This window comes from Corythoichthys intestinalis, chromosome 15 (genome assembly GCF_030265065.1).
Source record: "Corythoichthys intestinalis isolate RoL2023-P3 chromosome 15, ASM3026506v1, whole genome shotgun sequence".
Classification (NCBI taxonomy): domain Eukaryota; kingdom Metazoa; phylum Chordata; class Actinopteri; order Syngnathiformes; family Syngnathidae; genus Corythoichthys; species Corythoichthys intestinalis.
The window spans coordinates 7,792,461-7,805,924 of NC_080409.1; the positions used below are offsets into that span (position 1 = coordinate 7,792,461).

General features: G+C 42.1%; 1 protein-coding gene across 7 annotated transcripts in view; it reads left to right on the top strand.

Moving 5' to 3' along the window:
* syne1b (spectrin repeat containing, nuclear envelope 1b) overlaps nt 1-13,464 on the top strand; it is a 264,424-nt gene that overhangs the window by 149,656 nt on the left and 101,304 nt on the right. For all 7 annotated transcript variants that reach the window (XM_057858502.1, XM_057858499.1, XM_057858501.1 and 4 more), the window contains 10 exons: nt 208-545; nt 638-782; nt 1,370-1,588; nt 1,719-1,987; nt 2,092-2,257; nt 6,771-6,926; nt 6,985-7,137; nt 8,602-8,784; nt 8,896-9,033; nt 9,097-9,282. In XM_057858502.1, coding sequence (XP_057714485.1) covers nt 208-545; nt 638-782; nt 1,370-1,588; nt 1,719-1,987; nt 2,092-2,257; nt 6,771-6,926; nt 6,985-7,137; nt 8,602-8,784; nt 8,896-9,033; nt 9,097-9,282 — 1,953 coding nt within the window. The remainder of the gene's footprint in view (nt 1-207; nt 546-637; nt 783-1,369; nt 1,589-1,718; nt 1,988-2,091; nt 2,258-6,770; nt 6,927-6,984; nt 7,138-8,601; nt 8,785-8,895; nt 9,034-9,096; nt 9,283-13,464) is intronic.

Here is a 13,464-nt window from a genome sequence, read left to right on the forward strand (position 1 = left end):
TGTTGATTCTTGACAAAAAAATTAAATTTCATATCTTTATGTTTGAAGCCTGAAATGTGGCGAAAGGTTGCAAGATTCAAGGGGGCCGAATACTTTTGCAAGGCACTGTAAATCTGCCCACCTTTAGTGTCAAGTACGAAGGTCTTAGGGGTAGTCTAAAATTTCACTCATTCTAAGGGGCCATTTTGCTTTGTGTTTGCGGTGAAGGTGACTCTGGAGCAGGCCCTGCTGCTGTGCCAACAGTATCACTTCAGGATGCAGGCGGCCTGCGAGTGGCTGGAAGACGCCGTGTCCTTCTTGCAGCAGGCCGGCTCGGGGGTTGACGTGGAGAACTACGAGGAGTGCCTCAGACAGCAGGACGGTGTCGTGGCTACCGAGCGGGAATTCCTCGTTCACCTGGAGGAGCTGGAGAGCCTGCTGCCCCGGCTGGAGGAGCTGCTCAATCCCGTGGCCAAAGAGCAGCTGCGGCTAAGCGTGGAATCGGCCAAGCAGAGGGGCCTGGAAGTCAGAGATCGGCTCAGATCTCACCGGGACGTCCTTCACGGGTTAGTGGAAGCAACCTCGTCCGGACCGACCGCACAGCAATCGCGCGTGCGTGCTCCGATGACTGCTCGCTCATTTGTCTGTTTGTCCTCAGCTGCGTGGCTAAGTGGAAATCGTACCAGGAGGCGCGACAGACCGTCATCGAGCTGATGAACCAAGCCGAGAAGAAGCTCACCCAGTTCTCTACTGCCAAGGCAGCAACCGGCCAAGAGGCCGAAGACAAGTTGCAGAGTCACCAGGTAGGACGAGTCGCATAAGTTCTAGTTGTAAATGTGTCACGCCAATTTTTGGCATCTGACTTCAACGACCTTTTTGGAAAAACAATATACATTCTTTCCTTTCAATAGATGACTTGATACTCAGTTGATTGCCTACAATTTGATCCAAATCACATAATTCATACATTAAATTTTTAGGAAATTATACAGCTATAGTTTTTGCCAAAACTAGCCCCAAATTCAAAAATTCATTTTAACCATACATTTCTAATAGGCAAAATTTCCCATTGGTTTCCAACATCTATTTAGCCATTCATTTCAATGACCCAAAAACTTTCATTCACTCCTATTGATTTCTAATCCAGACCTGCAAAAATCTACATCGACGTAGCTAAAAAGCAACAGGAGGTGACCTCAAAATGCCTCCAAATCAACAGGAAGTGAGCCAATATAGCAACCATCACAGCAAAGCTCCCATCGCAATTTCTACAGAAATGGCATTTTCTAGTTTCTTAATACCGATGGCATCATTTTAGAACCGCATTGATACTGGTGTGACACTTTTGATCATGTAAACATAAGACTGAATGTGGCCCCTTTGTTTGAAGAGCTTGGTGTCGTTGGTCAACGGCTTCCAAGAGAAACTGAGCAGTCTGGAGGAGCAAGCGGCTCAGCTGGAGCAAGTGGGCAGCGATGCCAGCAAGGCCACCATCAGTCGCTCCATGACCACCGTGTGGCAGCGCTGGAGCAGACTCCGCAGCGCGGCCCGTAGCCAGGAACGCGTTCTGGCTGATACTGCGCAAGAGTGGAGGACTTTCCGGGAGAAGGTACGCCAGTTTGTAAAAGCTTGACTCATTGGCGGCCATCGACAGCGCTAGACCTCCGATCCGTTTGAAGGGGGAGGCCTGGTGGCCACCGCCTTCCCGCAGCTAACTGGTATTTATCTGATGGCGTAAGATGAGCAAGGTGCAAGCGGTCGTCGACGAGCTCCGGGGTCGGGTGCCGAACACCGCGGCGGAGAAGGCGTCCAAGGCCACCCTGCGTTCCCTGCTGGAGCAACACGACGTCTTGAGCCAGGACCTGGAGAGAGAGCTGTCCTCCTTGACCCTCGTGCGCCAATACGCCCTCAGCCTTCTGCATGACGTGGAGGTGCCCTCGCCCACCGGCGAACAGGACGAGCTCCCCGGCCTCAAGGAGATCAGGCTGGCGCAGGACCAGTTGGACGGGTACGGTTTTGGGGGAAAAAAAATGACAGGGATCTGCTCGGGAGGGGGTTAGATGCGGTCTTGGTTTGAAAGAAGGTGCTTTCTTGTCCGGTCTTTCGCCGTAGTCTCCTGACACTGTCCAGGACCAAGCGAGCTCAGGCGGCTCAAGAGCTGAGGGAGCGAGAAGAAGTGGAGCGAGAACTTGGCGTGGTGAAAGCCTGGATCCAGGAGACCAGGGAGCTTCTTTTCAACCCCCCATCTGACCTGGACTCTCTACTTCAGGAACTAGAGGTGGGCGAATGTCGAAAAGCTCAAATGACATTCATTTGGCAGCCCATTGTCTTAGTTTCATGGACAAAGTGCTTTTTTGTCTTAGTCATTTCAAAATGGCTCAGTCTTTGTCTAGTTTTTGTCTATATTTCAGTCAACAAAGGTTTCCAACAATTTAGAATGAAAATTGACAATACTACAGCGCCAACTTGGTAATGATGAGACACACTCAGCAGGAAAACACTACATTACAACCCCTAGCAAAAAGTATGGTATCACCAGTCTCGGATGAACACTCACTCAGACATTTTATCATGTATAAAAAACTCAGATTAAAAAGCTTGAAAAAATAATGAATTAGTTCGAAAGTGCAACTCTTTAGCATTCAGAAACACTAAAAGAAATGAATAAAAAACATTGTGGTGGTCAGTAAATTTTACTTTTATAGAGCAAGTGCAGGGAAATACAGTGGCGCAGATAAGTATTTAGTCAACCACCTATTGTGCAAGATCTCCTACTTGAAAAGATTAGAGAGGCCTGTAATTGCCCACATGGGTAAACCTCAACCATGAGAGACAGAATGTGGGGAAAAAAAGCAGAAAATCACATTGTTTGATTTTTAAATTATTTATTTCCAAATTAGAGTGGAAAATAAGTATTTGGTCACCTACAAACAAGCAAGATTTCTGGCTGTCAGAGGTCTAACTTCCTCTAATGAAGCGGTCTAACTTCTTCTAACGAGGCTCCACTCGCTACCTGTATTAGTAGCACCTGTTTTAACTCATTATCGGTATAAAAGACACCTGTCCACAACATCAGTCAGTCACACTCCGAACTCCACTATGGCCAAGACCAAAGAGCTGTCGAGAGACACCAGAAACAAAATTGTAGACCTGCACCAGGCTGGGAAAACTGAATCTGCAATAGGTAAAACGCTTGGTGTAAAGAAATAACTGTGGGAGCAATTATTAGAAAATGGAAGACATACAAGACCACTGATAATCTCCCTCGATCTGGGGCTCCATGCAAGATCTCACCCCGTGGCGTCAAAATGATAACAAGAACGGTGAGCAAAAATCCCAGAACCACATGGGGGAACCTAGTGAATGACCTACAGAGAGCTGGGACCACAGTAACAAAGGCTACTATCAGTAACACAATGCACGCCAGGGACTCAAATCCTGCACTGCCAGACGTGTACCCCTACTGAAGCCAGTACACGTTCAGGGTCGTCTGCGGTTAGCTAGAGAGCATTTGGATGATCCAGAAGAGGACTGGGAGAATATGTTATGGTCAAATGAAATCAAAATAGAACTTTTTGGTAGAACACAGGTTGTCGTGTTTGGAGGAGAAAGAATACTGAATTGCATCCGAGGAACACCTTACCCACTGTGAAGTATGGGGGTGGAAACATGCTTTGGGGCTGTTTTTCTGGAAAGGGACCGAGACGACTGATCTGTGTAAAGGAAAGAATGAATGGGGCCATGTATCAAGAGATTGTGAGTGAAAATCTCCTTCCATCAGCAAGGGCATTGAAGATGAGACGTGGCTGGGTCTTTCAGCATGACGATCCCAAAAACACAGCCAGGGCAACAAAGGAGTGGCTTCGTAAGAAGCATTTCAAGGTCCTGGAGTGGCCTAGCCAGTGTCCAGATCTCAACCCCATACAAAATCTGTGGAGGGAGTTGAAAGTCCGTGTTGCCCAACGACAGCCCAAAACATCACTGCTCTAGAGGAGATCTTCATGTAGGAATGGGCCAAAATACCAGCAACAGTGTGCGAAAAGCTTGCGAAGAGTTACAGAAAACCTTTGGCCTCCGTTATTGCCGACAAAGGGTACATAACAAAGTATTGAGATGAACTTTTGGTATTGACCAATTACTTATTTTCCACCATGATTTGCAAATAAATTCTTGAAAAATGAAACAATGTGATTTTCTGTTTTTTTTTCTCCACATTCTGTCTGTCATGGTTGAGGTTTAACCATGTTGACAATTACAGGCCTCTCTAATATTTTCAAGTGGGAGAACTTGCACAATTAATGGTTGACTAAATACTTATTTGCCCCACTGTATATATGGAATCACTCAATTCTGAGGAAAAAAATATGGAATCATGAGAAACAAACAACACATCTGTAGTATTTAGTCGCACCACCTCTGGCTTTTATCAATCAATCAATCAATCAATCAATCAATCAATCAATCAATCAATCAATCAATCAATCAATCAATCAATCAATCAATCAATCAATCAATCAATCAACTTTTTTTATGACAGCTAGCAGTCTCTGAGGCATGGACTTGTTGAGTATTCTTCATCAATTTGGTGCCAACTCTCTTTGATTGCAGTTGCCAGATCATCCTTGCAGGTCGGAGCCTTGCTGTGGACCTTTTTTTTTTTTTTTTTTTTTTTTTTTTTTCAATTTCCACCACAGGTTTTCAATAGGGTTGAGATCTGGGCTATTTGCAGGCATGACATTGACTGGATGAGTCTTTCTCCAAGGAATGCTTTAACAGTTTTAGCTCAATGGCATGATGCATTGTCATCTTGGAAAATGACAAAAAAAAATTCAATTGGAGGGATAAGAAAGCTGTCTAAAATTTCAATGTAAACTGCATTTATTGAGGATATAACCACAGCCATCTCCCCAGTGCCTTTGCCTAACATGCAGCCCCATATCATCAAGGACTGAGGGAATTTTGATGTTTTCTTCAGGCAGTCATCTTTGTAAATCTCAATGGAACAGCTCCAGACAAAAGTTCCAGCATCATCACCTTGTCCATTGCAGATTCTTGACTCTTGACAAGGTGATGATGCTGGAACTTTTGTTTCCCTGCACCGCTCTATAAAAGTAACACTTACTGACCGCCACAATGTTCTTTTAGTGTTTCTGAATGCTAAAGAGTTGCACTTTTGAACTAATTCATTATTTTTTTCAAGCTTTTTATCTGAGTTTGTTCTACATGATAAAATGTCCAAGTGAGTGCTCGTCCGAGACTGGTGATTCCATACTTTTTGCTAAGGGTTGTATTTTGAATTCATGATACCCACTTGGATGCAACGGACTGTCAACTTTAAAAGAACACTCGCCACACTAAGGCTAATGCAAGCGCAAATGCTATGCTAACACTACGCGTTACATTTAGTAAGTGAGTTTATGTGATTGTTTTTGATGGTGTTCTGATGCTTACTGATAGATGCTAATCTTTTGTTATTGCTGTATCAGCAGCTAGTTAGAAACCAAATTTGAATTGCTAGTTTGGAAGATGAAAAGGAACAAACCAAACGGCCGTCTGACATCGTCATTTTGGAGTTTAGCTCGCTGTCTCGCTAGGATTTAGCTCCAACATCTTGGCGAGGACAGTACAATAATGTATGATTCATGTTTTTGGATATTTATTTTGAGATTTAGAGGGTATGTAGGGGTAGTTAAAGGGTTGATTCCAGTTACGTCGCCAGCGTAGGAAAGGAACTTGTTCGTAACCCGGGGACGACCTGTATTCCAAACAAAATGTACACAAAAATCAAGAAAAATATATAATTATCGTTGTAAATAAGTTCTTCTTTTTGATAAACAAAATTATACAGTATATTCAGCAGTCCATTTTACACAAAACACATAAACGGGTCAATAAATTCCTCATGTATTTGACAATACTTGGTTTTCTCAAACAAAAGCCATAAAAATTTGTTAGACATTAGATAAAGAGTTGCCAAATACATCAATGAAAATAAATATTCATACAAATGACCAAACATGAGTGAACTTCGACTGTTAATGGCGGCCATTTTAACTCTTAATTGGCATAGTTCTCCCTCTTCTGTGTTTTAGCAGACACCTAGTCGATCACCGATCACTTCTCTCACAGAGGCTAAACGAGCGGAGCACCGATCTCACATCGTTTATTTTAAAATGATTTTAAAAATATGAATACTGTTAACTATCTAAAAACCCATATCCACACGTTTTTAATTGCTATTTTTAATGATTATATTTATGAATTTTACCGAACAAGGGATACATATTTTCAATCTGTTACCTGGGCGGGGCGGGGAGCAGCACGTCACACGAGTGACACAACCAAAGCCTGCTACGATGCAGGCTGATGTACTACACGTACAATAAGAAAATATCACACATATTGATGGAAACCATGGTTCATTTTGGTTTTATTCTCGCCTCGTTGGACGAAAACCGGCATTCGTCACGTTATGTTTTTTTGTCTTCCGAGATATGTTTTTACCTCGTCGTCGTCATGAAAAATGTGTCTTTTTAAAAAAAAATTGTATAATATCGTTGAGAAAAATGACACCGGCGTGATCGGAACCTAGACAAAATTTTTCTTAGAAATGGACTTTTTTTTTTTTTTTACCAAAATCTGTCGGATAGCTTTCGCGTGCCTTGATTTTGAACTTTTTCATGTCAATTCGGCAAAAGTAACGTTTTCAAAACTGTTTTCCCATCGGAAATGAACGAAGCACCCCTGCAATTGACATTTTACCGAAAGGTGTCCTTTTTGCGCCCGTGCAGACGGTCCACGGAGACGTGATCACGTACCGTCAGAACGTGGACAAATTAGCCGAGCGGCAACAGAGCAAGTACCTGGATCTCTACACCATCTTGCCCTCCGAAATCTCCATGCAGTTGGCCGAGGTCTCGCTGGCTCTAGGGGCCATCCAAGATCAGGTACGACGCGCCATCCCTATGCGAGTGTTGTTTTTTTCATTTTTTATGTACCTGGCAGGTTCTGTCCAAAGAGAGAGACCTGCAGAAAAGCAGAGAAATCAAAGAGGAGTTGACTTCCGGAATCCAGAGGGTGTCAGAAAAACTTCAAGTCATCTCTGACAAGTTCCAGGAAAAATCTCCAGACGTCGACCAAGCCAAAGAAGAAGTCCAGGTAGATCAGCATTTTCTGTGGACTGCACTAATAAATCCACTTAATATTTTTTTCTGATGGATGTAATGGATGTCAAATTTCCATAGTAGAAAAATGGGAAAATACTACATTTACAGTATGGTTTTGAAAATGTGGGACATTTCGTGGTAATAAAAAAAAAAATTGGGGTTATATGGGCACAGAAAGGAAAATGGAAAAGGAGAGAGAGAGAGACAGAAGAAAAGAACATACAACAACAATAAGAAATACATTCAACGCCTACACTAACTGTGGATATAGTAGTGCATAGACTTCATAACCTAACCATAACCTGTTACCGACCGAAAACTAAAACTGCCTTAGTCATATATGAGTCTCCATGAGCAGTGGCATAAAAAAATTTGTCGTTCCCTTATAAATTCCCGATTGATTATTTTCTATATAAGTATAACACAACTTAAAATGGCTATAAAAGTCTCCAAAAATCACCAAATGCAGAGATAATCACCTATATTTTCTGGATCAATAGCAATATTCAATATAAATAATTATATAAAAACTTTCTGACCAAAATAGCAACCTATTTTTTTTTTATTTACTGCAAGTGTTCAACAGCTAATAAATCATCAGAAACATAATACTTAGGGAAAACATGCAGAATAGATTAAAAAATAATATGTAAATACATTATTAATAAATTCTCTATACAATCACAACTTATTATAGAATAGAATAGCCCTTTATTATCATTATACACTATATACTGTTAGCGAATGAGACTAGCGGCCGCCTGGCGTAAAAGGAGCTTTTATGGCGAAATTTTTGTGAATAAATGCTTAAATCCCCGAAGTCTTCATAGATATGGACGTAAAACAGTCTTGATTCATGATTAAAAGCAAAGAAACCGTGCAGTTAACGTTTATTTTACGTATATTGTCGAAGTATAATGCTACTCTGTTAGCGAATGAGGATAGCGGCCGCCTGGCGTAGACAGAGCTTTTGTGGCGAAAATTCTTGTGAATAAATGCTTAAATCCCTGAATTCTTTATAGATATGGTCGTAAAACAGTCTCGATTCTTGGTTAAAAGTAAACTATGAGGCTAGTCAGTTACGAAAATTAACCACCTCCATCTGTAAACAAAGAATAAAATTCCTGCAAATAAATGCTTCAATCACGCATGCATGGTACGAAAAATACATTATTTACCTTGAATCCTTGAACAAATCACTCCTGAGACAATCCTTCCTGTTTGTATGCAGTACAGCTTTCGTAGTTAAATCCGATCGTAAGTAAATCCAAGCTTAAATCTGACATGAGCGTGTGCCATCTTCGGCTATTACTAAATGAAGCTTGGCCCCCTCTGATAAGGCGTCGCGCAAAGAATGACGAAGTGACCCGTCAATAGTAATGAAGTCTATGCAGACGCTGATTTTTTCTCCGAACACTCAATTGTCTTTTTTTCCTGAACACACGCATGCACACAGAGGCTAGCCGAGGAATTGGACAGCTGTGGTCGTAGCCTGTCTGAGCTGGACGCGGCCGTGCGGGAGTTCAGCCGCCGCGACCCTCTGCAGGCCAAGCAGCTGAGCGACGCCGTCGGGAAGCTGTCAGAGATGCGGCGTCACACAGCTCGACTGGCTGACTGCCGCAACAACTGGCTCAAAAAGGTCTCCCTCCCTCCCTCCCTCCCTCCCTCCCTCACAAACGTCTCTTTTCAAGAGAGCGAAGCGCTGATGTTTTTCCGTCGGTTATTCGGCCTGTTCTTTGTCCCCGCGCAGGCCGTCTGCTATTTGGACGAGTACCATGAAACGCTGGACTTTGTGGAGACGTGGTCGGAAAAAGCCGAGGACCTGCTGCGGGCCGATGCCGTCTGGGACTCGTCGCTTCACCTACGGGAGCAGATGGGGACGCACCAGGTGGGCTCAGCTCAGCTTTGGGAACATATTTGACGTCACCTTAACCTTTTCTGGTCTTCTTAGGCCGTCCTGCGAGAGTCTCGCGAACTCCGCGGGGACCTGGAGTCTGTGGAGGAGAAAGTGGAGCTCCTCTCCGAAGTCCTGCAAGCCGAATCCATGAGCCGGCGAGTCTGCGAACTCGGCCGGAGGGCCGACGAACTCCAGGGAAGCCTGCGGACGCGGCTGCAGAGCCTGGACGAAGCCGAAAAGGTGCGATCTAGTAGTATTGGCCCCTCCCGACTTGATGCCGAGCGAAGTGGAGTATATAAAAAAATACATAGGGGAGAATTAAACCACAAAAGGGAACCGCATGGTACGCCAAGTCACACAGGCTTTCGTGACTTTTTGGACTGTCGAATTGAGCAAGACTCAGACCACCCAGAGAGGCTCCGCCCGTCTGGGCCACTGTTACGCACATGTCCCGCTAATCGTCCCCAATTGTGGTTTCCGCTTCCAAGAAATATACGCAGCGCCACACCATGTTTCTATTTGTTATTTTCCTAGTGGTGAGTGCACAACAGCGCATTGATTTTAACAACCCAAGTAACGATGTTAAGACTTTCTTTGTTGTTTTCTCAAGATTTATTTCAATCGCAACTCGGCGACTGCTCGTAAAAGTAGAGCGTGACCACCCTCTGCCTCCCATGTAATGCATTCAAATGCATTCACGAAAGAAACAGTGCTTATAAAACGGACTCCGACAAGCTGGCAAAAGAACAGGGAATATACAGTGTGTGTTTTTAAACATATACCGTATTGGCCCGAATACAAGACGGTGTTTTTTGCATTGAAATTAGACTGAAAAAGGGGGTCGTCTGATATTCGCGCTCTAGACGTTATACCCATTCACGACACCAGATGGCGCCAGATATCATTGAAGCGATGTTCTGTCTTGACAGATCTCAGCTACTCTCAAGTTTAACCAGTTTGCATTATTTTATTGCAATGGTTTTCCTTATTCAGATTTGTTTCAAGACTACAGTTAGTTAGACTTCACTTTGATGGTTAATGCAGTTATTGCAATTTTGTTGTTTCATCACAATAGATTGGTTTATTTACATTTCAAAAACCAGAAGCCATTCATTTACGAATGTGATTGCACTTTAGTTTACATATTTAAATGTTCAGATATTAAGATTTGAATGAGGCAAAATAACATGTTTTTTTCTCTCAAATATATAGTTATAATCATTTGTTTCAGGTGTACTGTAATTATTTTCTGTCAAAAAATTAATTTGGTGTTGAAAAAGTCTTTTTCAAACTTGAGTCTTGAAAAAGAGGGGGTCGTCTTATAATCAGGGTAGTCTTATATACGGTGTATACCGCCAATACGGTATACACATAGACACACACTCCAAGGCTCTTGTGGAATCAAATTTTAGAAATGTTGGGTTTTGGCTCTCTCTGTCTAAAAGGTTTCCGACCCCTGTTTTAGAGCATTTTTTTGAGTTACTTCCTGTTCATTTTGGGCAGTGGTGCCACCAGGGGGTGGCCAGGGGTGGCCACTGCCCCCCCTACAAATTTGTTGGCCACCCCACTGGCCACCCCACTTGCCAGTATATGGCGGAAAACACAGACAAGACTGAAAGAGCAGTTTCTGCTCTTGCAACCCTCTATAAAATAAACTGCTGTATTTTAAGCCAAAAGAACAATATGTCTGTATGCTGCCAGAGCAGATTCATGGCCCATTAAGCCCCCGAACTATTTTTAATTTGTCCCTTTTACCCTGGAAACCCCCGTTTACAGACATCGCGCAACCGCTTTTGTTTCAACCCAGCCATAAAAAGAAGGTGAGTAATTATATTTATTATTCAAAATGTCTGTCATTTATAGCTTTCAATCATTATTCGATGTCCAATATTTTGTTAAAAAAAATGTTTTTTTTAAACGACTTTAAAAAAATTATTCACTCTCATATTTTAAACTTTTAAACAAATTACGTCAAAATGAAAAATTTGGTGTCTGTGAAAAAGTCACGGATATCTGCCTCATAACTATCGCTTAATTTAAAAAAAAAAATTTTTTTTGTTACTTTCACATTTTACCTGATATGTTAGATGATAAATAATCGATCCAAACAAAGAAAAAATAAAAAAAACATTTAAAAGGGTAAATATATGAAAAAGAACATCTCGACCACTCCTTGATGTCTGCGATTTCTGCATCGCGACCCTTTTTATATTTCCATGTTTCACCCATAAAATTAAAAAAAAAATCCAGCTGTGTCCATTCACAGCTGTGTCTTGACACTCGGTGATACATGCTACATGAAGTTTTTGGATCGAAACAAGGTGAGTACGCGATAATGTCTCGTTAAAGTCATGGCGTCTATAATTCTGCTCTCGCGTGCTCTCACCTCCAGATAGAGGATAGAGGATAGATTTGCTGTTTAAATCATTAGTAACATCAAATATTACACAATACACCAAAGTATATCAGTAGCCGTGTCCTTAAATCTTTCTGATAGTTTTCCCCTGGCCTTTTTACTGCAATAATAGAATGAAAACCTGAAATTATGGCTTTTAGTTTTGGTGTGCCACCCCAAGATTTGAAGTTGCCCCATCTGGCCACCCCTATGAAAAATTTTCAGAGGCGCCACTGATTTTGGGGCACCTTGTTCTAGGCCTGTCGCGATAACAAATTTTAGTGTGCGATAATTATTCTCTTAAATTATTGCGATATGCGATATTATTGCGCCCCCCCCCCCCAATTTTTTTTTAACCAATTTACAATAACAGTGAGAATACAGTATATATTAATAGATCAAGTACACCCATTTAAACACAATAAATATTTACTCTTAAATTCAAAAATACTTTTTAAGAAATCACAACTGAAAACAATAGACCATGCCTCTTAAGTAAAAAACAACAATATTGATACCGCACAGAAACACAGAATAAATAAAATGTGTTTTTAAAAAAAAAATTGCAGTTAATAACTTAAGCTTTTAGGCAAATGAAAACCTTTCCCGTCATAGCTTCTGCAATGGTGTTCCATAGGGATGCAACGATACAGTTAAGTCACGGTTCGGTACGATTTTTGATACGGGCGACACGATTTTCGATCCGATTCAATACATTTAACGCGCTGTAAAAAAAACAATTGTTTTTTGTTTCGTTTTTGCTGTTGTTGTTGTTGTTTTTTTTTTTTTTTGCTAACAAGCAAAATTAAATTGCCATCATATAAACATGCATTTTAGTGCATAATATTTATGTGCTTACTTCTTACTGATCTGAAAAATTTTTGTATAAAAGTGCTGAGAACAATCTTTGCTGTTTGTAAAGTGAGGCAGGGCACACTGTTGATTGCTACAGCTCTCTTAGCAGCTAGGTTTACTACATGAGCAAGACATCCTATTTGTGATCTGAATCCATCTGTGTCACATACTGAATTAACAATATTTGCAACATTATCTATAGTCACTGGTATGGATTGATTTGGCCTTCTTAACTTCCATTCAGTCATGACAGTTTAGTATTCATCGATGAAGTATATGGACTACGTGTCCCATAATCACTCTGGGCTCACGTAGCCAATGGCATGGGACGTAGCACATCTAGTTTGCCATTTCATGATATCTAGTGTGTGCGCGCATTAAAAAAAAGTTTGCAAGCGCCACTGAGGTCACGTCTGCTCATTACTACACAACACTAGCATATGACAATCAACTTTCATAAACAGGACGAGTTTGAAGCACAGCGCTCTTAATTTCATGCAGCTGTTCGTTGTCAAAGCGAGGTTGTTCGTAGCAGCCAAGTCGGTAACAATGTTTTGGCGGACTTCGTTGTAAATATCCGGCGTTGTACCGAAAAATAGCCGCCCCGCGTGAAATGTCACTCCTGACGGGTGCGCCCACACGTCAACAACACCGGCGCGCCATAGATGGTCCACAGTCACTCTGGAGCACTGACGCGGCCGGTAGGTATACGTTGAACACTAGGATATAATCCGGCGCTAGTTTTTGCCGGACCTGGAACGAAGATGCATTTTGCGCAGTTGGTAACGAGGAATCCGAACTTTTAACAGCATGTCTGCCGCACGAACGCACGTGCACGCGGGGTGATAAATCACAGCGGAAAAATTACCGCCTTCATTTTTATTTCTCGCGCGATAACTGGAATTATTGCATATTGCGACAGGCTTACCTTGTTCATTTTTTAATCCCTTCCTGTTGATTTTACGGCATTTTCGGGTCACCTTCTCTTGTTTTATGGGGCAGTTCAAACCCTTGCAAGAGTTTATCACTGGTGGACGACGTCCAATCTATTTGAAGTGGGGGTGACAGCAAATGGACAAATTCGCTGTCAGCCCTCCCACTCCAAATGGATTGGATGTCTAGCGTCATCAATGGCAGCTACTGAGTAAATAACAGATATTTAGAAATAGAAA